The 23,612-nt window shown below is 51.8% G+C and overlaps 1 protein-coding gene across 2 annotated transcripts in view; it reads left to right on the top strand.

Annotated features, from left to right (window-relative positions):
• Window positions 1-23,612, top strand: part of LOC134539391 (uncharacterized) — a 143,800-nt gene that overhangs the window by 25,569 nt on the left and 94,619 nt on the right. For both annotated transcript variants that reach the window (XM_063381385.1, XM_063381387.1), the window contains exons 6-8: window positions 5,225-5,440; window positions 8,655-8,785; window positions 10,995-11,085. In XM_063381385.1, the coding sequence (XP_063237455.1) occupies window positions 5,225-5,440; window positions 8,655-8,785; window positions 10,995-11,085 (438 nt within the window). The remainder of the gene's footprint in view (window positions 1-5,224; window positions 5,441-8,654; window positions 8,786-10,994; window positions 11,086-23,612) is intronic.

The raw sequence follows: 23,612 nt of genomic DNA, 5'->3' as shown, positions 1-23,612 counted from the left end.
ACGTAATGTATTGTGAGCAAAAAAAAAGTGGAGGGACACTTCCGCAAAATCAAGATTTGGCAAACCTGAAACAAAAATACATCACTGAATTCTTTAAATAAGGTATGCTTACATTGTATTCATCTTCTCATTTATAATTTAACATCACTAAATGTTCCAAATGTATACAGAAACATTTTTACAAATAAAGTTGTATTACTGTACGTACTGCATAGCTGGGAAAGGTTGTTTTTTTTTTGCTCCTGCGGATATCCGACCTTTTGGCCGTTCCGACCACGGCCCGGTCCCGTCATGGTCGGATACAAGAGGTTCTACTGTAATTGTGAAACGATACAGATGCATATCATGCATTTAAAACTTGCACTGTATTTGCTAAACTAACGATCCACAAACAGGTTACTAAAAATGGATCCTGGGATATTGGCGAAGTAACCCTCCCACATTGTTCAACACAATTTTTTTGCTGCTTTTTTTGGTTGATAACCAGACATTATCCCTCAAAATCTCCAATGGAGTTTTACATCCGTGATGATAATAGAGTGAAATTATTGTTAGTAATAAATTGGCTATCAGATAAATATCCTTGTGTGTTTGTGATGGTAGCATGACACAAAACTATTTTCCATGCAAGAACTCACAAAATCTCAGTCTGGTTGTTAGGTTTGTGGCACCCAATATAATTGTAGACGTAAAAACCCATCATACGTATACTTCATCATCTGGTACCATGGGTCATTGCATGCCAGATCATCCAGCCAAGAGATAAACATTGCCCACCCCACCATCTCATATTTGGATAAAATTTGGTACATGGTATCTTCAGAATTATTAGAACACATATTTTTCATCTTTGGAATATTGACAAAAATATATTTTATATATCTGTGTGTGTGGTTTTTTTTTTTTTTTTTTTTTTTTTTTTTTTTTTTTTTTTTTTTTTTTTTTTTTTTTTTTTTTTTTTTTTTTTTTTTTTAGTTTAATACTTTTATCGAAACCCCGGTCTCACAGACCGCTAGGAAATTGTACATCTTAATGTTGGCAACACTAGTGGGACGTCTCGGGTCCACCTCCCTAGTACCTTCCCCCTACCCTCCCCTCCTACTGCTGACACATCCTTTGTTCAGTTTGAGTGCGGCACTTGACCTTGACTGAGCCCTTATCGTAAACAAACCGGTCTCCCTGACCGACGGTTTCTGTAAGTGTAGTGGTGACGCGCGGTCACACAGACCGAGGGTTTCTGTTTATGTTTGAACTGATTTCTTTTTTTAGTTTTTAGTTACGTTGTAGGATTTAAAGTAGTGTGTATAACATTTTTAGGCTGAATCTGTGTGTATAAGATATTGTTTTGTACTATGAATGAGGATCAGGGTGATAGTAATCAAAACCGACCCCGAAGACGTTTGTACCCTAGTGATCCACGGTTTGGTGATGATATCCGAGATTTGTTGCATAATGACGTCCCTGACGATGAAACAAGCAGTGTAAGTGAAGTGGACTACTCCAACGAAGATCCCGACTTCATTTTACCAGGGCGCGAAGGACAAGTTATAGATGACAGTTCTGAGGAAGAAGATAAAATTATGTTAGAAGAGGATGCTTCGAAGGAACCAATAGTGGATCAAGCTAATCAAGCTGTAAGAGAAGTCTTTTTCATTGAAAGAACTAAGAAGACTGAGCTAGTAGTGCCAAACGCATGGACCAACAAGCCACCACCCCGAAACGTGAGAACACTCGGAAACCAACCAAGCAAAAAAGAGGTATGGCAGCTATTGTTTGATGACGTAATTATGAACATGATCCTGGTAAACACCAACATAAAACTTGAAGCCGTAAGAGCTGGTTTGTCAGTTACGACTAAAAAAAACAACAATAGAGATACAGACATAAAATAGAGATACAGACTAAAATAATCATAAACGATACCAATGAATACGAATTAAATCCAATTATAACGATATTAGTCGGTTAAATTAATACATCAAACAAAATCACTCGGTACAAAATGAATGAAAAGATTTTTACCTAAATGCACTTAATTACGTAATATAAATATGAAAAAGGTAAAAAAGTATCGTAAGAATCTATTTATAATGAAATAAGTTTACTTGAATAGAAATAATTTCCAATTATTAAATGCAAGATTTATTCGAAATAAATGATTGGAAAGGACTCAAATGTGTGGAAATGTTATCTACTTGTACAATTTAATGTGAATTAACCAAAATAATCACAAACGATTACAATGAATACGAAATAAATAAAATTATAACATTATTAGTCGGTTAATCTAATACATCAACTAAATCACTCGGTACAATATGAATGAAATGATTTTTAATTAAATGCACTTAAATAGGTAATATGAAGTAGAAAAAGGTCAAAAAGTATCGTAAGAACCTATAAATAACGAAATAAGTTTACTTGAATTATTGGATTATTGCTGGCATCATCAGTTTTATCTTCAAATGAAGAGAAAATAACTTTTGTATTTACAAAAGATCCTTACAGTAGACCGATTTATTCAGCGACTATGTCCATCAAACGATTCGAGATACTTCTAATGTGTCTAGGCTTCGATGATTTTAGAACACGTAATCAAAGAAGAGTAACAGACAAAGCTGCTCCTATATCTGAAATATTTGGAAATTTCATTGAAAACTGCAAAAGATCGTACTCAGTATCTTCTGAGGTAACTATTGATGAGATGCTTGTACCTTTTCGAGGGCGGTGCGGGTTTAAGGTGTTTATGCCAAAAAAACCTAAGAAATATGGAATTAAAGTCATGTGTCTATGTGATGCTAAAACCTCCTATCTTCTAAATGCTTACATCTACACCGGAAAGAGTTCTGATTCTGTGGGACTGAGTGAGACAGAAAAAACCCTTGCCATACCAACTCAATCTGTAGTAAGACTTTGTAAACCGATCGTAAACAGTAACAAAAACGTTACTGCAGATAATTGGTTTAGCTCACTTGAAGTTGTAGATGAGTTACTGAAAAGAAAACTCACGTCGGCACAGTACGAAAAGACAAGAAGGCTATCCCAGAAGTATTTCTACAAGATCCTGTACGTCCAGTTGGCTCATCATTATATGGATTTAGAGACAGAATTACTTTACTGAGCTATGTGCCAAAGAAAAACCGAGCTGTTATCCTCATTTCATCGATGCATCATTCAACTGAAACAAACTAGAATAAACGCAAGCCTGAAATAATAGCGCATTATAATGCAACTAAATGTGGAGTTTACATCATGGACATGAAGTGTGCTATCTATTCTTCGAGCCGGCGAACAAGAAGATGGCCAGTAGCAATGTTCTACAGAATGCTGAATATTGGTTCCGTGAATTCGTTTATCCTGTACATGAGCTACAAGAACTCTTCTCTTCTGACACAATTCGAGTTCATAAAACAGTTGAGTTTTGAGCTCATCAAACCCCATCTTCAAAAAAGGTTCTCTCTTCCAAGCCTTCAACGAACCCTGAAAGAAGACATCAGAAGAGTGCTTGGAAATGACGTGCCAGCCGAAGAACGTAGAGGCAAGGGAGGAGGAGACGAAGCTGACGCTGGACCGAGTGACAATGGAGAAGAGGAAAACCTGCAGTACGTGCCCAAGTGCAAAGAAAAGGAAGACGGCCTACAAGTGCATACTTTTTTCAAAGGCTATCTGTCTGGAGTGCAGTAGAAAACTTTGCTTGGAATGTGAAAAGGAAGTCATCTCCAAATCAGGTGATGTTTTTATTTTCTTTGAACATTTGAAAAACATTTGAAAATTCATTGAACATTCTAAAACATAATATTTTGATCTTATAATGGTTTTTTTCATACGAAATAAATGTAGTTTTTGGCTCAATTGGTTTTATTCTTTCAATAAACACCATTTCTCATACTATATAGGGTAATTACCATTAAAACCTAATGGAATCATGTGTTATATTATATTGAGGTCTGACAGACCGGGGGTTTCGGTTAGTGTTGTGAGGCCTAGGGTTACGGTAAAAGTGTTAAAGCCCTTCAAAGTTTCCCTCTGTTTGGTGGAATTTTTTTTATCCTTAACCAATATGGAGTGACACATCTTACTTCAACTTACATTAGTAATAACAGTTATTAATGTAGAATCGTGAAATTCACCATACTTATTCAGAATTGTACGTACATTTCAAATATCAAATATCCTCCCGGTACCTTTTGAGTCGGGTCACAAGGACCTGGACTTGTTTCCTGTTGTGAAGGGGGGGAGACAGGCTGCCGGGCGGCTCGGAGGCTTGAACAAGGGTTTTGGTGCCTCGGACCCTGACCCTGACGCTACGCCTGTGTGGTCGCCCGGTTCTGGGCAGGGTTCCCCTCTTTGACCAACCAGGCTTCCGCGTGACCGCTGGGTTGTGGTGGGGCCACCGGGGGTTGAAGTGTAGTGGATGGTTGTCTGCACCTGGCTGACCAGGCTCGCTGTGGTGTAGTCTGAGATTGTGGGAGTCTCAAATCTGTGATTTTTTACTCAGCTGAGACTTCTTTCCCTGCAGGACTATTTTGCAGAAGCACAGTCTTGGCCAAGTGTTTGGGGTGTGGCAGTTATGGGCAGCAGATTTGGCAGTGAGTGGGCTGTTTCCCGGCAGGGCAACGTTTGCGCAAGTACTCGGATCACTACCGGTACCACCCCACTGCTGTGCCAGTCGTGGTTGCAGAATGCAGATCTGCGTGAGGCACCTGGCCGTGGTTCCCTGTCCCGGCCCTCGGGGGTCCGCAGGGTGCCATAATGGGCCTCAGCGGGTGGTAGATTACAGCAATGTGGTGAGAGGTGAAGTATCACTTGAACAGAGAAGGCATGATTGGGTACAGAGTTTTTTATCACGATAAACAGTAAATCAGTAACCACATTTAGGCCCGCTACTGGCGCTGGCATGTCGGTGGTAGTGGCGTGAAGCAGTGCGGGTGCGGGCAACGAGAGCTGAGGGGCTCGCTGCTCTTAGTCAACTCGCTGGCAGCCCTTCCTGCTGTCCTGGCCGGAGGGAGTGCAGGGTGGGTGCAAGCAGAGGCTTCAGCTGCGGTCAGTGCCGTCGGGGAGACACTGCCCACCCCTGCCCACCCCTCCTGTCGATGCACTCGGGGCATTTTGTTAGGGAATCTGACGTCCCTTCCTTTGATGGAGGCACAGTCGTACAACATTCGCACACACACTCTCACAGCGACTGCCAAGCTACAGAGGCTTGTATTGCGTTGCCTCGCAGGGGGCGGGTCCATCTTCCTGAAGTCGCGGGACCGGCCGGAGCCGCAGTCGCCCGGCCAGGCGCCGGCCCCCACGCCCGCCGAGGAGGGGGACGGGCAGCCCAGCATCGAGGTGGTGTGCTCCCAGGACGGCGGCGACATGCCCAAGGGCATCCTGCGCGACCAGAAGTCGGCCCCCGCGCGCCCGCTCTGGGACGTCGACCCGCACCTCATGTCTGGTGAGTCGTGGACCGTCGTGAGGAACTGCTTGGAGTCCACCTGAGAAACAGCATGGATTTCAACCCAGAATCTTCCAATCGCGAGTCCGAAAAGTTACAGTTGTGTGACTTTGCTCGGTATAACAGCAAACTGGCAGGCTTTAAAAATAAATACAGGGATCCAAACAAGCACAAGTAAAGCAGTTTAGACGCAGAGCATTTAGTTTTTCAATTAAGCCTTTCCAGCCCTCTGCCTGGCATGTGACTATAGGGTGGTTCTCGTCTCAGTGGTGGGGATAAGTGGTACAAAACATGAGCACAGTAGGAATTGTTGAATTCTTTTTTTTTTTTTGTAGAAATTCGTTAAAGACGGAAAAAATTACAAAATTTGCGTTTTGACTTTAAAACATCACAATTCACGTTATTTATGGAGTTATCGCAATCACAATTTTTTCAGGTCCATAACCATGTTGCATTGAAAGACCCCTGTCCTGCCCAGCTTTGCAGAGCATTTTTAAGAAATACTATTATTCATTAATGCATATATCAGGTGATTATCATGGTGACCTACTTTTGTATTAATACCGTATTGGTCCGAAAATAGGCCGACCTTTTTTGCCAGTTTTGTCAACCTTGAAATCTAGAGTCGGCCTATAATGGGGTACTAGCCAAAATAGAATAATTGAAGGAGAATCACTTATGGCATAAAAATGTTATCAGATATACAATTCATTGACCTAAAATTACGCAGTACTTACGTAAAATTAGTAATTTTTACAACTTAGAAATTTAGTAAACACACAACCCCAATAACGTATCATATTTTAAGTAAGTACACAGATATGGTCACTTGTAGCACATAGCTTTTAAAAGCTCGGTCTGGTTATTTTTGTACTGTATTTAACAGGCTGCGGTAATTTTATTTGCTTGTAAAATGTGGTATTTACAGTAAACAGTTAGTAAAACAGCAATTTTGCTGTATGGTTATTTACAGTAGTATGCTTTATTTACTCTTCTACCACAGGAAAAACAAAATGGCACCAGTGTTGGCAACTTGTAGTTGCGACACGAATAAACAAATACCGTTACATACCAACAGTAACAAGAACAATAAAACCTATTTGCAATATTGGCTGTTTTATGGTTGATTCATACACGTTTTACATGAAACCATTTTGGGTTTTTTACGTCAAAATTAAACGTAACGGTAAATGTTTTTACGTCACAATTTCTATGAACTTAGAAAATTTAGCCATTGCCGTGTAAAATGTTGGCACCACTACAAAAGAATGTGAAGATAAACGGAAATATGAACTCTCAAATATTTTTGTCAGTTGAATAAATATTAACTTAGTTGAAGTGTTACTGGGGTAATATGCTGCTGATAATCATTTTAGTTAGTTAAAATTTATTTTTCCCTGATTTTGAGTGGGCTGTAGAAGGGGTCGGCCTATTTTCGGACCAATAGGGTAGTTTATCATTTGGAATTTTCTTGTATTTTTTATTATTTTATTTTATTTTATTTTAGAAATCTTTTTACTGTGTTTTTACTGAGTATCACAATGTTGACTAGGTTACTTTTTATGTAATTTTGAGTTGCAATATGTTTCATTTAAACATTATTTTTATTGCTATAATTTTACATATGGAGTGCGTATGGGACGTTTCGAGAAAATGAGACATTGGTTTCTTTGGCTGGAAGAAAGAAAGATATGCGATGCCGAGGCACCAAAATGATAGACGATAGTTTATAGCTTCCCGTGTTAGAGAGAGACAGAGACATTTGCCAGAAACATGAGAGAGCTCTCTGACTGGGTAATTCCAAAATAGTAGTTGTAAGAATAATATTTGTAGCCAATAGGTAGGCTGCTTTTCTTTTAGGGACATCCCCAGTTTATACTTTTTTGTCTGTTTTGTATAGTGCTTTGTCTCGTTAGTTGTGAGCGTGCTGGGCCGAGAGGTTGCGCTGTTTCATCGGCTCAGGAGAAAAGTAAATTCACATAGTGCGAAGAAAAAAATTGCATAAATTTATTTCAACTCTTTTGTTTGAGAATTATTGTTTACCATTTTGAGTCATTTAACACAGTCAGAGACAGAACTTTACACCTAACTACCTGCCACTTCAGATGATATAACGTACATATGTGCAAGGAACAGTCGTCGTCTTAGCCGGGCAGGATAGGGATAAATTATTGTTTATTTATTTCCAAGTAGCATTTGTTTGTTTATTGTGCAAAGGGTAGTTCGATTCTTTTTATTTATGTGTGTCAGCCATAGTTTATCTGAAAGTAAACCTGGAACGATGTGGGATGAATAATACTTTTTTTTTTCAGTCAACACACCCCTCACACCCCCTGTACTAAGGAGGTTAGATGTTTTCCTTTGCCAGCTCTACTGCTAACCCCCCCCCCCCCCCCCCCCTCCTTTCTACGATCTTTTTGAAATCTTAAGGGAGTGCCTCCCATTTCAGGTCATGATTTTATATTTATATTAATCACTGATCAACTTTTAGACTTTTTCAATTGTTTAACTTTCACAAAATGAAAAATATATACAGCGCATACGTTTTGCGTAATTAACTGCCAAAGTTACATTTTTAACGTTTTTGGGTTGTACAAACACAGAGAATTAAATTTATTTCAGAACTGAAACTTTTTAGGTTTACTGCAATGCCACTGGCTACTTCATGATATGATTTGCATTTCTATCACAAAAACTTATTACATGTTTCTTGGCTGTCAAAATCGTAACAACAAATTTGAGAATTTTTAAATGCCAGGTAAAATTAAATGGTAAAATTAAATAATATTCTCTGAAAGAATTTCAAACCATTTCTTGAAGTAGCCAGTGGCATTGCAGTTAAACCTAAAAAGTTTCTTTCTTTTTATTTCTTTTCAGTAAATTAAATTCTCTTTATTTGTACAACCCAAAAACGTTAAAAATATAACTTTGGCAGCTAATTATGCAAAATGTATGCGCTGTATATATTTTTAATTTCGTGAAAGTTAAACAATTGTAAAAGTCTAAATGTGTATCTGTAATTGCTGTGAATATAAAATATTGACCGGAAATATGAGACACTCCCTTAAGATGTTAGTTCATTGTTTTTAACCTGGGTTGAACAACAACTGCGGCTTGTTGGCCGGGATCGGCAGGGCCGCCCGCCTGTGAGCCAGCCGACAGCTCGGGAAGTGTGTCTTGCCAGTTATAAACTACAGGGAGCGTGTGGTTGCAGCGGAGGAGAAGCAGATGTGGCGTCGTCAGGAGCTGGAGGAGGAACGCAAGAGCGTGCGCTTCAACCTGGACAAGGCCCTCGACATCCACTTCACCGTGTCAGAGTCCGACCGCTCCGACCGCTCCGACCAGGTAGCTTCCAGGAAGCCACGTTTTTACAGCACTAGTGATTGCAACAGCTCAACTCTCTCTCTCTCTCTCTCTCTCTCTATATATATATATATATATATATATATACACACACACACACACACACACACACACACACACACATGTGTGTGTGTGTATAATAAAACATAGGCTTCAAATGCAATCATTCTTGTCAACTTTGATGCAAAGTCACTAGTTTCGATTTAGTTTTGGTTAGTGTTGGAGCTGTTACTGTTCTTGAATCGGTTGAGTCCATCCGTTGCAATGGATTTAAACTGTCCCCTCTACCAATGTTTCAAAACATTTGTATTGTGTTATTTGAAAGGATATTAAAATTAATTTTCTTAAAGATTCAATTTAGATTTTCATTATATTGATCAGGGTTTCTGTTAGTAATGTGTTGGTTCTACTTTTCCACCGATTTCCGGTTTGGTTCTTGTTAAAATTCTGTTCTAGATAAGCCTTTAAGCAATTTCCAGTCACACCAAACATAAGTTATGTCCTGATAAATGGTGTGTTTGACTTCTAAGTGCTTCACTTTACCGTAATTCCTTCACCAACAAGTCATGTGTTCCCTAGGTAGCACAAGTGTTTCATATCTCATTAGTTGGCTACAATAGCACAGAACCTACATGTGTGGTTCTGCAAAATCTAGCGAGTAGCTAAAGCTTGACTCTGCTCAAAAGTGAAGCTCATTGTACTCGACAGGACATGACTCAACAATTTTTTCATAATATAATACATATTTGACATGTGCACCTTGCATAAAATGACGTACCATTATTTTTCAGTCACTTCACAGCGTAATCTCGTATTTACATTATCTCAGTTTTCTTAAAGTACAGTTAATATTACATAATTACACCATTTACATTTAGAACATTGCAAAAGATTCAATTGTAGAATGGCCTGTTGTACATAATAGATTTGTAACATATCGTACACGCTACGAAAAGAAAACATTGTCTGGAATTAACAGTTTTTCCGTACTACAGCGGCAATAGACAGTATCGCTGTTCGAAACCAACATGAACGTGATGCACAGTATATCTTCATATCTTTGGCTATCTTGTATTGTCTATAACTATAGTTAGTTATTTTTTTACACGTAGTTAAGTGCTTCTCTTTTTTTAATGGCGCATGAATATTTAGCACATCCATAATGGCTTTAAAAAAAGTATTTGAAGAAGAGAGCTGCTTTTTAAGGGAAAATAAAAAAAAAATGTTTTGAGTCTCTCAGTACTAGCCAGATATGTAAAACATCTAATCTCAGTAACAAGCATTTTTTTTTTCATTTTGTGAAATACACTAACCGAATTCGGACACAAAATATAACATAGAATTCTATAAAATAATGCTGAGCGTGATAAATATTGCAAATTGTGTTCCCAACTACATTTCTCGACGCGAATCACACGTAGTGTCTGCACCCGCCGCTAGAATTCGCTGCCGGAGCAGCTACGTCGACTATTGAATCATTTGATTAACAGACCGAAACTTTAAACTATATAATGAAGCTGGTTTCTCTGGCCGACCGAGAGGTAACGGAGAAATGTGATTGGTTTAGGTGAGCGCCAAGTGATTGAATCTGGTTAGCAAAACTACTTTTCATAACCGGATTAAGACTGCAGGAAAGTGAAAGCCAAGAGGCGTCGAGTGATTTCATTATGATTGTTGTTATCGTTATTTAATCTGAGAGGTCACGTTGCTTTAAGCCTCTGTGCATAGCTGTGCAATGTAAATCTAGCTTGACTAAATGTTATGAATTAGTACACGTTTTCGAACAGTGTAATAACAATGAATTTAACATTTCATATTCTTTTTCAGTTCTTCAGATTTTCTTAACCAGCTTGGTGTAAGCAGAAAATTGTGTTTCATTTTTGTTATGTTCCCAAGTACTAGATGATTTGATACCGGATTCATTTCAAGTATCGGTCCTAAAAACGTGTGTGTTTCTTAACGCAATTCAAAACTAAGTTAAATTTTGTTTGCATATGGATCAGGTTAAATATTGTTTGAACATACCAATGGTTATAGACAGGGTGTTGCTGTATTTTGCCGATAGTGATCATACATACAATAATGTAGATGTCTTGCAGTAGAAATAAATGGCCGTAGTTGAACCGTGCCCAGTGCCTGTGGTTGTGAGAGGCGCAAACGTAAATGACGGGAGGTCAAACCGGCTGCGCAGGAGGCGGCGGACGAGGTCGGGGACGAGGACTGGATCTCGGACGACGAGGACCTCGCGCAAGGGCGCGCCACCTCGGGCGCCAGGGCCGCAGGCAAGTGTGACTGTTGCACTCCTCTTCCTTGCCGTCGGCTACTGGCGTCCCTCTCCTCTTCCTTGCAGTAGGCTGCTGGCGTCGCTCTCCTCTTCCTTGCAGTGGGCTGCTAGCGTCGCTCTCCTCTTCCTTGCAGTGGGCTGCTGGCGTCGCTCTCCTCTTCCTTGCCGTCGGCTACTGGCGTCGCTCTCCTCTTCCTTGCCGTCGGCTACTGGCGTCGCTCTCCTCTTCCTTGCCGTCGGCCACTGGCGTCGCTCTCCTCTTCCTTGCAGTAGGCTGCTGGCGTCGCTCTCCTCTTCCTTGCAGTGGGCTGCTAGCGTCGCTCTCCTCTTCCTTGCAGTGGGCTGCTGGCGTCGCTCTCCTCTTCCTTGCCGTCGGCTACTGGCGTCGCTCTCCTCTTCCTTGCCGTCGGCCACTGGCGTCGCTCTCCTCTTCCTTGCAGTAGGCTACTGGCGTCGCTCTCCTCTTCCTTGCAGTAGGCTACTGGCGTCGCTCTCCTCTTCCTTGCCGTCGGCTACTGGCGTCCCTCTCCTCTTCCTTGCAGTAGGCTGCTGGCGTCGCTCTCCTCTTCCTTGCCATCGGCTACTGGCGTCGCTCTCCTCTTCCTTGCAGTAGGCTGCTGGCGTCGCTCTCCTCTTCCTTGCCGTCGGCTACTGGCGTCGCTCTCCTCTTCCTTGCCGTCGGCTACTAGCGTCCCTCTCCTCTTCCTTGCAGTAGGCTGCTGGCGTCGCTCTCCTCTTCCTCGCCGTCGGCTGCTGGCGTCGCTCTCCTCTTCCTCGCCGTCGGCTACTGGCGTCGCTCTCCTCTTCCTTGCCGTCGGCTACTGGCGTCCCTCTCCTCTTCCTTGCAGTAGGCTGCTGGCGTCGCTCTCCTCTTCCTCGCCGTCGGCTACTGGCGTCGCTCTCCTCTTCCTCGCCGTCGGCTACTGGCGTCGCTCTCCTCTTCCTTGCCGTCGGCTACTGGCGTCCCTCTCCTCTTCCTTGCAGTAGGCTGCTGGCGTCGCTCTCCTCTTCCTTGCCGTCGGCTACTGGCGTCGCTCTCCTCTTCCTTGCCGTCGGCTACTGGCTTCCCTCTCCTCTTCCTTGCCGTCGGCTACTGGCGTCGCTCTCCTCTTCCTTGCCGTCGGCTACTGGCGTCGCTCTCCTCTTCCTTGCCGTCGGCTACTGGCGTCCCTCTCCTCTTCCTTGCAGTAGGCTGCTGGCGTCGCTCTCCTCTTCCTTGCAGTAGACTGCTGGCGTCGCTCTCCTCTTCCTTGCAGTCGGCTGCTGGCGTCCCTCTCCTCTTCCTTGCAGTAGGCTGCTGGCGTCGCTCTCCTCTTCCTTGCAGTAGGCTGCTGGCGTCGCTCTCCTCTTCCTTGCAGTAGGCTGCTGGCGTCCCTCTCCTCTTCCTTGCAGTAGGCTGCTGGCGTCGCTCTCCTCTTCCTTGCCGTCGGCTACTGGCGTCCCTCTCCTCTTCCTTGCAGTAGGCTGCTGGCGTCGCTCTCCTCTTCCTTGCAGTAGGCTGCTGGCGTCGCTCTCCTCTTCCTTGCAATAGGCTGCTGGCGTCGCTCTCCTCTTCCTTGCAGTAGGCTGCTGGCGTCGCTCTCCTCTTCCTTGCCGTCGGCTACTGGCGTCGCTCTCCTCTTCCTTGCCGTCGGCTACTGGCGTCGCTCTCCTCTTTCTTGCCGTCGGCTACTAGCGTCCCTCTCCTCTTCCTTGCAGTAGGCTGCTGGCGTCGCTCTCCTCTTCCTCGCCGTCGGCTGCTGGCGTCGCTCTCCTCTTCCTCGCCGTCGGCTACTGGCGTCGCTCTCCTCTTCCTTGCCGTCGGCTACTGGCGTCCCTCTCCTCTTCCTTGCAGTAGGCTGCTGGCGTCGCTCTCCTCTTCCTCGCCGTCGGCTACTGGCGTCGCTCTCCTCTTCCTCGCCGTCGGCTACTGGCGTCGCTCTCCTCTTCCTTGCCGTCGGCTACTGGCGTCCCTCTCCTCTTCCTTGCAGTAGGCTGCTGGCGTCGCTCTCCTCTTCCTTGCCGTCGGCTACTGGCGTCGCTCTCCTCTTCCTTGCCGTCGGCTACTGGCTTCCCTCTCCTCTTCCTTGCCGTCGGCTACTGGCGTCGCTCTCCTCTTCCTTGCCGTCGGCTACTGGCGTCGCTCTCCTCTTCCTTGCCGTCGGCTACTGGCGTCCCTCTCCTCTTCCTTGCAGTAGGCTGCTGGCGTCGCTCTCCTCTTCCTTGCAGTAGACTGCTGGCGTCGCTCTCCTCTTCCTTGCAGTCGGCTGCTGGCGTCCCTCTCCTCTTCCTTGCAGTAGGCTGCTGGCGTCGCTCTCCTCTTCCTTGCAGTAGGCTGCTGGCGTCGCTCTCCTCTTCCTTGCAGTAGGCTGCTGGCGTCCCTCTCCTCTTCCTTGCAGTAGGCTGCTGGCGTCGCTCTCCTCTTCCTTGCCGTCGGCTACTGGCGTCCCTCTCCTCTTCCTTGCAGTAGGCTGCTGGCGTCGCTCTCCTCTTCCTTGCAGTAGGCTGCTGGCGTCGCTCTCCTCTTCCTTGCAATAGGCTGCTGGCGTCGCTCTCCTCTTCCTTGCAGTAGGCTGCTGGCGTCGCTCTCCTCTTCCTTGCCGTCGGCTACTGGCGTCGCTCTCCTCTTCCTTGCCGTCGGCTACTGGCGTCGCTCTCCTCTTCCTTGCCGTCGGCTACTGGCGTCGCTCTCATCTTCCTTGCAGTAGGCTGCTGGCGTCGCTCTCCTCTTCCTTGCCGTCGGCTACTGGCGTCCCTCTCCTCTTCCTTGCAGTAGGCTGCTGGCGTCGCTCTCCTCTTCCTTGCAGTAGGCTGCTGCCGTCACTCTCCTCTTCCTTGCCATCGGCTACTGGCGTCGCTCTCCTCTTCTTGCCGTCGGCTACTGGCGTCCCCCTCCTCTTCCTTGCCGTCGGCTACTGGCGTCGCTCTCCTCTTCCTTGCCGTCGGCTACTGGCGTCGCTCTCCTCTTCCTTGCCGTCGGCTACTGGCGTCGCTCTCCTCTTCCTTGCCGTCGGCTACTGGCGTCGCTCTCCTCTTCCTTGCCGTCGGCTACTTGCGTCCCTCTCCTCTTCCTTGCAGTAGGTGCTGGCGTCGCTCTCCTCTTCCTCGCCGTCGGCTACTGGCGTCGCTCTCCTCTTCCTTGCCGTCGGCTACTGGCGTCCCTGTCCTCTTCCTTGCAGTAGGCTGCTGGCGTCGATTCCTCTTCCTTGCCGTCGGCTACTGGCGTCGCTCTCCTCTTCCTTGCCGTCGGCTACTGGCGTCGCTCTCCTCTTCCTTGCCGTCGGCTACTGGCGTCGCTCTCCTCTTCCTTGCCGTCGGCTGCTGGCGTCCCTCTCCTCTTCCTTGCAGTAGGCTGCTGGCGTCGCTCTCCTCTTCCTTGCAGTAGTCTGCTGGCGTCGCTCTCCTCTTCCTTGCAGTCGGCTGCTGGCGTCCCTCTCCTCTTCCTTGCAGTAGGCTGCTGGCGTCGCTCTCCTCTTCCTTGCAGTAGGCTGCTGGCGTCGCTCTCCTCTTCCTTGCAGTAGGCTGCTGGCGTCCCTCTCCTCTTCCTTGCAGTAGGCTGCTGGCGTCGCTCTCCTCTTCCTTGCCGTCGGCTACTGGCGTCCCTCTCCTTTTCCTTGCAGTAGGCTGCTGGCGTCGCTCTCCTCTTCCTTGCAGTAGGCTGCTGGCGTCGCTCTCCTCTTCCTTGCAATAGGCTGCTGGCGTCGCTCTCCTCTTCCTTGCAGTAGGCTGCTGGCGTCGCTCTCCTCTTCCTTGCCGTCGGCTACTGGCGTCGCTCTCCTCTTCCTTGCCGTCGGCTACTGGCGTCGCTCTCCTCTTCCTTGCCGTCGGCTACTGGCGTCGCTCTCCTCTTCCTTGCAGTAGGCTGCTGGCGTCGCTCTCCTCTTCCTTGCCGTCGGCTACTGGCGTCCCTCTCCTCTTCCTTGCAGTAGGCTGCTGGCGTCGCTCTCCTCTTCCTTGCAGTAGGCTGCTGGCGTCACTCTCCTCTTCCTTGCCGTCGGCTACTGGTGTCGCTCTCCTCTTCTTGCCGTCGGCTACTGGCGTCCCCCTCCTCTTCCTTGCCGTCGGCTACTGGCGTCGCTCTCCTCTTCCTTGCCGTCGGCTACTGGCGTCGCTCTCCTCTTCCTTGCCGTCGGCTACTGGCGTCGCTCTCCTCTTCCTTGCCGTCGGCTACTGGCGTCGCTCTCCTCTTCCTTGCCGTCGGCTACTGGCGTCCCTCTCCTCTTCCTTGCAGTAGGCTGCTGGCGTCGCTCTCCTCTTCCTTGCCGTCGGCTACTGGCGTCGCTCTCCTCTTCCTCGCCGTCGGCTACTGGCGTCGCTCTCCTCTTCCTTGCCGTCGGCTACTGGCGTCCCTCTCCTCTTCCTTGCAGTAGGCTGCTGGCGTCGCTCTCCTCTTCCTTGCCGTCGGCTACTGGCGTCGCTCTCCTCTTCCTTGCCGTCGGCTACTGGCTTCCCTTTCCTCTTCCTTGCCGTCGGCTACTGGCGTCGCTCTCCTCTTCCTTGCCGTCGGCTACTGGCGTCGCTCTCCTCTTCCTTGCCGTCGGCTACTGGCGTCCCTCTCCTATTCCTTGCAGTAGGCTGCTGGCTTTGCTCTCCTCTTCCTTGCAGTAGACTGCTGGCGTCGCTCTCCTCTTCCTTGCAGTCGGCTGCTGGCGTCCCTCTCCTCTTCCTTGCAGTAGGCTGCTGGCGTCGCTCTCCTCTTCCTTGCAGTAGGCTGCTGGCGTCGCTCTCCTCTTCCTTGCAGTAGGTTGCTGGCGTCCCTCTCCTCTTCCTTGCAGTAGGCTGCTGGCGTCGCTCTCCTCTTCCTTGCAGTAGGCTGCTGGCGTCGCTCTCCTCTTCCTTGCAGTAGGCTGCTGGCGTCGCTCTCCTCTTCCTTGCAGTAGGCTGCTGGCGTCGCTCTCCTCTTCCTTGCAGTAGGCTGCTGGCGTCCCTCTCCTCTTCCTTGCAGTAGGCTGCTGGCGTCGCTCTCCTCTTCCTTGCAGTCGGCTGCTGGCGTCCCTCTCCTCTTCCTTGCAGTAGGCTGCTGGCGTCGCTCTCCTCTTCCTTGCAGTAGGCTGCTGGCGTCGCTCTCCTCTTCCTTGCAGTAGGCTGCTGGCGTCCCTCTCCTCTTCCTTGCAGTAGGCTGCTGGCGTCGCTCTCCTCTTCCTTGCAGTAGGCTGCTGGCGTCGCTCTCCTCTTCCTTGCCGTCGGCTACTGGCGTCCCTCTCCTCTTCCTTGCAGTAGGCTGCTGGCGTCGCTCTCCTCTTCCTTGCAGTAGGCTGCTGGCGTCGCTCTCCTCTTCCTTGCAGTAGGCTGCTGGCGTCGCTCTCCTCTTCCTTGCCGTCGGCTCCTGGCGTCGCTCTCCTCTTCCTTGCCGTCGGCTACTGGCGTCGCTCTCCTCTTCCTTGCCGTCGGCTACTGGCGTCGCTCTCCTCTTCCTTGCAGTAGGCTGCTGGCGTCGCTCTCCTCTTCCTTGCAGTAGGCTGCTGGCGTCGCTCTCCTCTTCCTCGCCGTCGGCTACTGGCGTCGCTCTCCTCTTCCTCGCCGTCGGCTACTGGCGTCGCTCTCCTCTTCCTTGCCGTCGGCTACTGGCGTCCCTCTCCTCTTCCTTGCAGTAGGCTGCTGGCGTCGCTCTCCTCTTCCTTGCCGTCGGCTACTGGCGTCGCTCTCCTCTTCCTTGCCGTCGGCTACTGGCTTCCCTTTCCTCTTCCTTGCCGTCGGCTACTGGCGTCGCTCTCCTCTTCCTTGCCGTCGGCTACTGGCGTCGCTCTCCTCTTCCTTGCCGTCGGCTACTGGCGTCCCTCTCCTCTTCCTTGCAGTAGGCTGCTGGCGTCGCTCTCCTCTTCCTTGCAGTAGACTGCTGGCGTTGCTCTCCTCTTCCTTGCAGTCGGCTGCTGGCGTCCCTCTCCTCTTCCTTGCAGTAGGCTGCTGGCGTCGCTCTCCTCTTCCTTGCCGTAGGCTGCTGGCGTCGCTCTCCTCTTCCTTGCAGTAGGCTGCTGGCGTCCCTCTCCTCTTCCTTGCAGTAGGCTGCTGGCGTCGCTCTCCTCTTCCTTGCAGTTGGCTGCTGGCGTCGCTCTCCTCTTCCTTGCAGTAGGCTGCTGGCGTCGCTCTCCTCTTCCTTGCAGTAGGCTGCTGGCGTCGCTCTCCTCTTCCTTGCAGTAGGCTGCTGGCGTCCCTCTCCTCTTCCTTGCAGTAGGCTGCTGGCGTCGCTCTCCTCTTCCTTGCAGTAGGCTGCTGGCGTCGCTCTCCTCTTCCTTGCAGTAGGCTGCTGGCGTCACTCTCCTCTTCCTTGCCGTCGGCTACTGGCGTCGCTCTCCTCTTCCTTGCCGTCGGCTACTGGCGTCCCCCTCCTCTTCCTTGCCGTCGGCTACTGGCGTCCCCCTCCTCTTCCTTGCCGTCGGCTACTGGCGTCGCTCTCCTCTTCCTTGGCTCTCCTCTTCCTTGCCGTCTGCCACTGGCGTCGCTCTCCTCTTCCTTGCCGTCGACCACTGGCGTCGCTCTCCTCTTCCTTGCCGTCGGCCACTGGCGTCGCTCTCCTCTTCCTTGCCGTCGGCTGCTGGCGTCGTTCTCCTCTTCCTTGCCGTCGGCTACTGGCGTCGCTCTCCTCTTCCTTGCCGTCGGCTACTAGCGTCCCTCTCCTCTTCCTTGCAGTAGGCTGCTGGCGTCGTTCTCCTCTTCCTTGCAGTAGGCTGCTGGCGTCGCTCTCCTCTTCCTCGCCGTCGGCTACAGGTGTCGCTCTCCTCTTCCTCGCTGCTGGCGTCGCTCTCCTCTTCCTTGCAGTAGGCTGCTGGCGTCGCTCTCCTCTTCCTTGCAGTAGGCTGCTGGCGTCGCTCTCCTCTTCCTCGCCGTCGGCTACTGGCGTCGCTCTCCTCTTCCTTGCAGTAGGCTGCTGGCGTCGCTCTCATCTTCCTTGCCGTCGGCTACTGGCGTCGCTCTCCTCCTCCTCGCCGTCGGCTACTGGCGTCGCTCTCCTCTTCCTCGCTGCTGGCGTCGCTCTCCTCTTCCTTGCAGTAGGCTGCTGGCGTCGCTCTCCTCTTCCTTGCAGTAGGCTGCTGGCGTCGCTCTCCTCTTCCTTGCAGTAGGCTGCTGGCGTCCCTCTCCTCTTCCTTGCAGTAGGCTGCTGGCGTCGCTCTCCTCTTCCTTGCAGTAGGCTGCTGGCGTCGCTCTCCTCTTCCTTGCAGTAGGCTGCTGGCGTCGCTCTCCTCTTCCTTGCAGTAGGCTGCTGGCGTCGCTCTCCTCTTCCTTGCAGTAGGCTGCTGGCGTCGCTCTCCTCTTCCTTGCCGTCGGCTACTGGCGTCCCTCTCCTCTTCCTTGCAGTAGGCTGCTGGCGTCGCTCTCCTCTTCCTTGCAGTAGGCTGCTGGCGTCGCTCTCCTCTTCCTTGCCGTCGGCTACTGGCGTCCCCCTCCTCTTCCTTGCCGTCGGCTACTGGCGTCGCTCTCCTCGTCCTTGCCGTCGGCTACTGGCGTCGCTCTCCTCTTCCTTGCCGTCGGCCACTGGCGTCGCTCTCCTCTTCCTTGCCGTCGGCTACTGGCGTCGCTCTCCTCTTCCTTGCCGTCGGCCACTGGCGTCGCTCTCCTCTTCCTTGCCGTCGGCTGCTGGCGTCGTTCTCCTCTTCCTTGCCGTCGGCTACTGGCGTCGCTCTCCTATTCCTTGCCGTCGGCTACTAGCGTCCCTCTCCTCATCCTTGCAGTAGGCTGCTGGCGTCGCTCTCCTCTTCCTTGCAGTAGGCTGCTGGCGTCGCTCTCCTCTTCCTCGCCGTCGGCTACTGGCGTCGCTCTCCTCTTCCTTGCCGTCGGCTACTGGCGTCCCTCTCCTCTTCCTTGCAGTAGGCTGCTGGCGTCGCTCTCCTCTTCCTTGCCGTCGGCTACTGGCGTCGCTCTCCTCTTCCTTGCAGTAGGCTGCTGGCGTCACTCTCCTCTTCCTTGCCGTCGGCTACTGGCGTCGCTCTCCTCTTCCTTGCCGTCGGCTACTGGCTTCCCTCTCCTCTTCCTTGCCGTCGGCTACTGGCGTCGCTCTCCTCTTCCTTGCCGTCGGCTACTGGCGTCGCTCTCCTCTTCCTTGCCGTCGGCTACTGGCGTCCCTCTCCTCTTCCTTGCTGTAGGCTGCTGGCGTCGCTCTCCTCTTCCTTGCAGTAGGCTGCTGGCGTCGCTCTCCTCTTCCTTGCAGTAGACTGCTGGCGTCGCTCTCCTCTTCCTTGCAGTCGGCTGCTGGCGTCCCTCTCCTCTTCCTTGCAGTTGGCTGCTGGCGTCGCTCTCCTCTTCCTTGCAGTAGGCTGCTGGCGTCGCTCTCCTCTTCCTTGCAGTAGGCTGCTGGCGTCGCTCTCTTCTTCCTTGCCGTCGGCTGCTGGCGTCGCTCTCCTCTTCCTTGCCGTCGGCTACTGGCGTCCCTCTCCTCTTCCTTGCAGTAGACTGCTGGCGTCGCTCTCCTCTTCCTTGCAGTAAGCTGCTGGCGTCGCTCTCCTCTTCCTTGCAGTAGGCTGCTGGCGTCGCTCTCCTCTTCCTTGCAGTAGGCTGCTGGCGTCGCTCTCCTCTTCCTTGCCGTCGGCTACTGGCGTCGCTCTCCTCTTCCTTGCCGTCGGCTACTGGCGTCGCTCTCCTCTTCCTTGCCGTCGGCTACTGGCGTCGCTCTCCTCTTCCTTGCAGTAGGCTGCTGGCGTCGCTCTCCTCTTCCTTGCAGTAGGCTGCTGGCGTCGCTCTCCTCTTCCTCGCCGTCGGCTACTGGCGTCGCTCTCCTCTTCTTTGCAGTAGGCTGCTGGTGTCGCTCTCCTCTTCCTTGCCGTCGGCTACTGGCGTCGCTCTCCTCTTCCTTGCCGTCGGCTACTAGCGTCCCTCTCCTCTTCCTTGCAGTAGGCTGCTGGCGTCGCTCTCCTCTTCCTTGCAGTAGGCTGCTGGCGTCGCTCTCCTCTTCCTCGCCGTCGGCTACTGGCGTCGCTCTCCTCTTCCTTCCCGTCGGCTACTGGCGTCGCTCTCCTCTTCCTTGCAGTAGGCTGCTGGCGTCGCTCTCCTCTTCCTTGCCGTCGGCTACTGGCGTCGCTCTCCTCTTCCTTGCAGTAGGCTGCTGGTGTCGCTCTCCTCTTCCTTGCCGTCGGCTACTGGCGTCGCTCTCCTCTTCCTTGCCGTCGGCTACTGGCTTCCCTCTCCTCTTCCTTGCCGTCGGCTACTGGCGTCCCTCTCCTCTTCCTTGCAGTAGGCTGCTGGCGTCGCTCTCCTCTTCCTTGCCGTCGGCTACTGGCGTCCCTCTCCTCTTCCTTGCAGTAGGCTGCTGGCGTCGCTCTCCTCTTCCTTGCAGTAGACTGCTGGCGTCGCTCTCCTCTTCCTTGCAGTCGGCTGCTGGCGTCCCTCTCCTCTTCCTCGCAGTAGGCTGCTGGCGTCGCTCTCCTCTTCCTTGCAGTAGGCTGCTGGCGTCGCTCTCCTCTTCCTTGCAGTAGGCTGCTGGCGTCCCTCTCCTCTTCCTTGCAGTAGGCTGCTGGCGTCCCTCTCCTCTTCCTTGCAGTAGGCTGCTGGCGTCGCTCTCCTCTTCCTTGCAGTAGGCTGCTGGCGTCGCTCTCCTCTTCCTTGCAGTAGGCTGCTGGCGTCGCTCTCCTCTTCCTTGCCGTCGGCTACTGGCGTCGCTCTCCTCTTCCTTGCCGTCGGCTACTGGCGTCGCTCTCCTCTTCCTTGCAGTAGGCTGCTGGCGTCGCTCTCCTCTTCCTTGCAGTAGGCTGCTGGCGTCGCTCTCCTCTTCCTTGCCGTCGGCTACTGGCGTCCCTCTCCTCTTCCTTGCAGTAGGCTGCTGGCGTCGCTCTCCTCTTCCTTGCAGTAGGCTGCTGGCGTCGCTCTCCTCTTCCTTGCAGTAGGCTGCTGGCGTCACTCTCCTCTTCCTTGCCGTCGGCTACTGGATTCGCTCTCCTCTTCTTGCCGAAAGGCTACTGGCGTCCCCCTCCTCTTCCTTGCCGTCGGCTACTGGCGTCGCTCTCCTCTTCCTTGCCGTCGGCTACTGGCGTCGCTCTCCTCTTCCTTGCCGTCGGCTACTGGCGTCGCTCTCCTCTTCCTTGCCGTCGGCTACTGGCGTCGCTCTCCTCTTCCTTGCCGTCGGCTACTGGCGTCCCCTCCTCTTCCTTGCAGTAGGCTGCTGGCTTCGCTCTCCTCTTCCTTGCCGTCGGCTACTGGCGTCGCTCTCCTCTTCCTCGCCGTCGGCTACTGGCGTCGCTCTCCTCTTCCTTGCCGTCGGCTACTGGCGTCCCTCTCCTCTTCCTTGCAGTAGGCTGCTGGCGTCGCTCTCCTCTTCCTTGCCGTCGGCTACTGGCGTCGCTCTCCTCTTCCTTGCAGTAGGCTGCTGGCGTCGCTCTCCTCTTCCTTGCAGTAGGCTGCTGGCGTCGCTCTCCTCTTCCTTGCAGTAGGCTGCTGGCGTCACTCTCCTCTTCCTTGCCGTCGGCTACTGGCGTCGCTCTCCTCTTCCTTGCCGTCGGCTACTGGCGTCCCCCTCCTCTTCCTTGCCGTCGGCTACTGGCGTCCCCCTCCTCTTCCTTGCCGTCGGCTACTGGCGTCGCTCTCCTCTTCCTTGGCTCTCCTCTTCCTTGCCGTCTGCCACTGGCGTCGCTCTCCTCTTCCTTGCCGTCGACCACTGGCGTCGCTCTCCTCTTCCTTGCCGTCGGCCACTGGCGTCGCTCTCCTCTTCCTTGCCGTCGGCTGCTGGCGTTGTTCTCCTCTTCCTTGCCGTCGGCTACTGGCGTCGCTCTCCTCTTCCTTGCCGTCGGCTACTAGCGTCCCTCTCCTCTTCCTTGCAGTAGGCTGCTGGCGTCGTTCTCCTCTTCCTTGCAGTAGGCTGCTGGCGTCGCTCTCCTCTTCCTCGCCGTCGGCTACAGGTGTCGCTCTGCTCTTCCTCGCCGTCGGCTACTGGCGTCCCTCTCCTCTTCCTTGCAGTAGGCTGCTGGCGTCGCTCTCCTCTTCCTTGCCGTCGGCTACTGGCGTCGCTCTCCTCTTCCTCGCCGTCGGCTACTGGCGTCGCTCTCCTCTTCCTCGCCGTCGGCTACTAGCGTCCCTCTCCTCTTCCTTGCAGTAGGCTGCTGGCGTCGCTCTCCTCTTCCTTGCCGTCGGCTACTGGCGTCGCTCTCCTCTTCCTTGCCGTCGGCTACTGGCGTACCTCTCCTCTTCCTTGCAGTAGGCTGCTGGCGTCGCTCTCCTATTCCTTGCAGTAGACTGCTGGCGTCGCTCTCCTCTTCCTTGCAGTCGGCTGCTGGCGTCCCTCTCCTCTTCCTTGCAGTAGGCTGCTGGCGTCGCTCTCCTCTTCCTTGCAGTAGGCTGCTGGCGTCGCTCTCCTCTTCCTTGCAGTAGGCTGCTGGCGTCCCTCTCCTCTTCCTTGCAGTATGCTGCTGGCGTCGCTCAACTCTTCCTTGCAGTAGGCTGCTGGCGTCGCTCTCCTCTTCCTTGCAGTAGCCTGCTGGCGTCGCTCTCCTCTTCCTTGCAGTAGGCTGCTGGCGTCCCTCTCCTCTTCCTTGCAGTAGGCTGCTGGCGTCGCTCTCCTCTTCCTTGCAGTAGGCTGCTGGCGTCGCTCTCCTCTTCCTTGCAGTAGCATGCTGGCGTCGCTCTCCTCTTCCTTGCAGTAGGCTGCTGGCGTCGCTCTCCTCTTCCTTGCAGTAGGCTGCTGGCGTCCCTCTCCTCTTCCTTGCAGTAGGCTGCTGGCGTCGCTCTCCTCTTCCTTGCAGTAGGCTGCTGGCGTCGCTCTCCTTTTCCTTGCAGTAGGCTGCTGGCGTCGCTCTCCTCTTCCTTGCAGTAGGCTGCTGGCGTCGCTCTCCTTTTCCTTGCAGTAGGCTGCTGGCGTCACTCTCCTCTTCCTCGCCGTCGGCTACTGGCGTCCCTCTCCTCTTCCTTGCAGTAGGCTGCTGGCGTCGCTCTCCTCTTCCTTGCCGTCGGCTACTGGCGTCGCTCTCCTCTTCCTTGCCGTCGGCTTCTGGCTTCCCTTTCCTCTTCCTTGCCGTCGGCTACTGGCGTCGCTCTCCTCTTCCTTGCCGTCGGCTACTGGCGTCGCTCTCCTCTTCCTTGCCTTCGGCTACTGGCGTCCCTCTCCTCTTCCTTGCAGTAGGCTGCTGGCGTCGCTCTCCTCTTCCTTGCAGTAGACTGCTGGCGTCGCTCTCCTCTTCCTTGCAGTCGGCTGCTGGCGTCCCTCTCCTCTTCCTTGCAGTAGGCTGCTGGCGTCGCTCTCCTCTTCCTTGCAGTAGGCTGCTGGCGTCGCTCTCCTCTTCCTTGCAGTAGGCTGCTGGCGTCGCTCTCCTCTTCCTTGCAGTAGGCTGCTGGCGTCGCTCTCCTCTTCCTCGCCGTCGGCTACTGGCGTCGCTCTCCTCTTCCTTGCAGTAGGCTGCTGGCGTCGCTCTCCTCTTCCTTGCCGTCGGCTACTGGCGTCGCTCTCCTCTTCCTTGCCGTCGGCCACTGGCGTCGCTCTCCTCTTCCTTGCCGTCGGCGACTGGCGTCGCGCTTCTCTTCCTTGCCGTCGGCCACTGGCGTCGCTCTCCTCTTCCTTGCCGTCGGCCACTGGCGTCGCTCTCCTCTTCCTTGCCGTCGGCTGCTGGCGTCGCTCTCCTCTTACTTGCCGTC

The sequence above is a fragment of the Bacillus rossius genome, chromosome 15, assembly GCF_032445375.1.
Source record: "Bacillus rossius redtenbacheri isolate Brsri chromosome 15, Brsri_v3, whole genome shotgun sequence".
Taxonomy (NCBI): domain Eukaryota; kingdom Metazoa; phylum Arthropoda; class Insecta; order Phasmatodea; family Bacillidae; genus Bacillus; species Bacillus rossius.
This window is presented reverse-complemented; position numbering and strand designations above follow the sequence as displayed.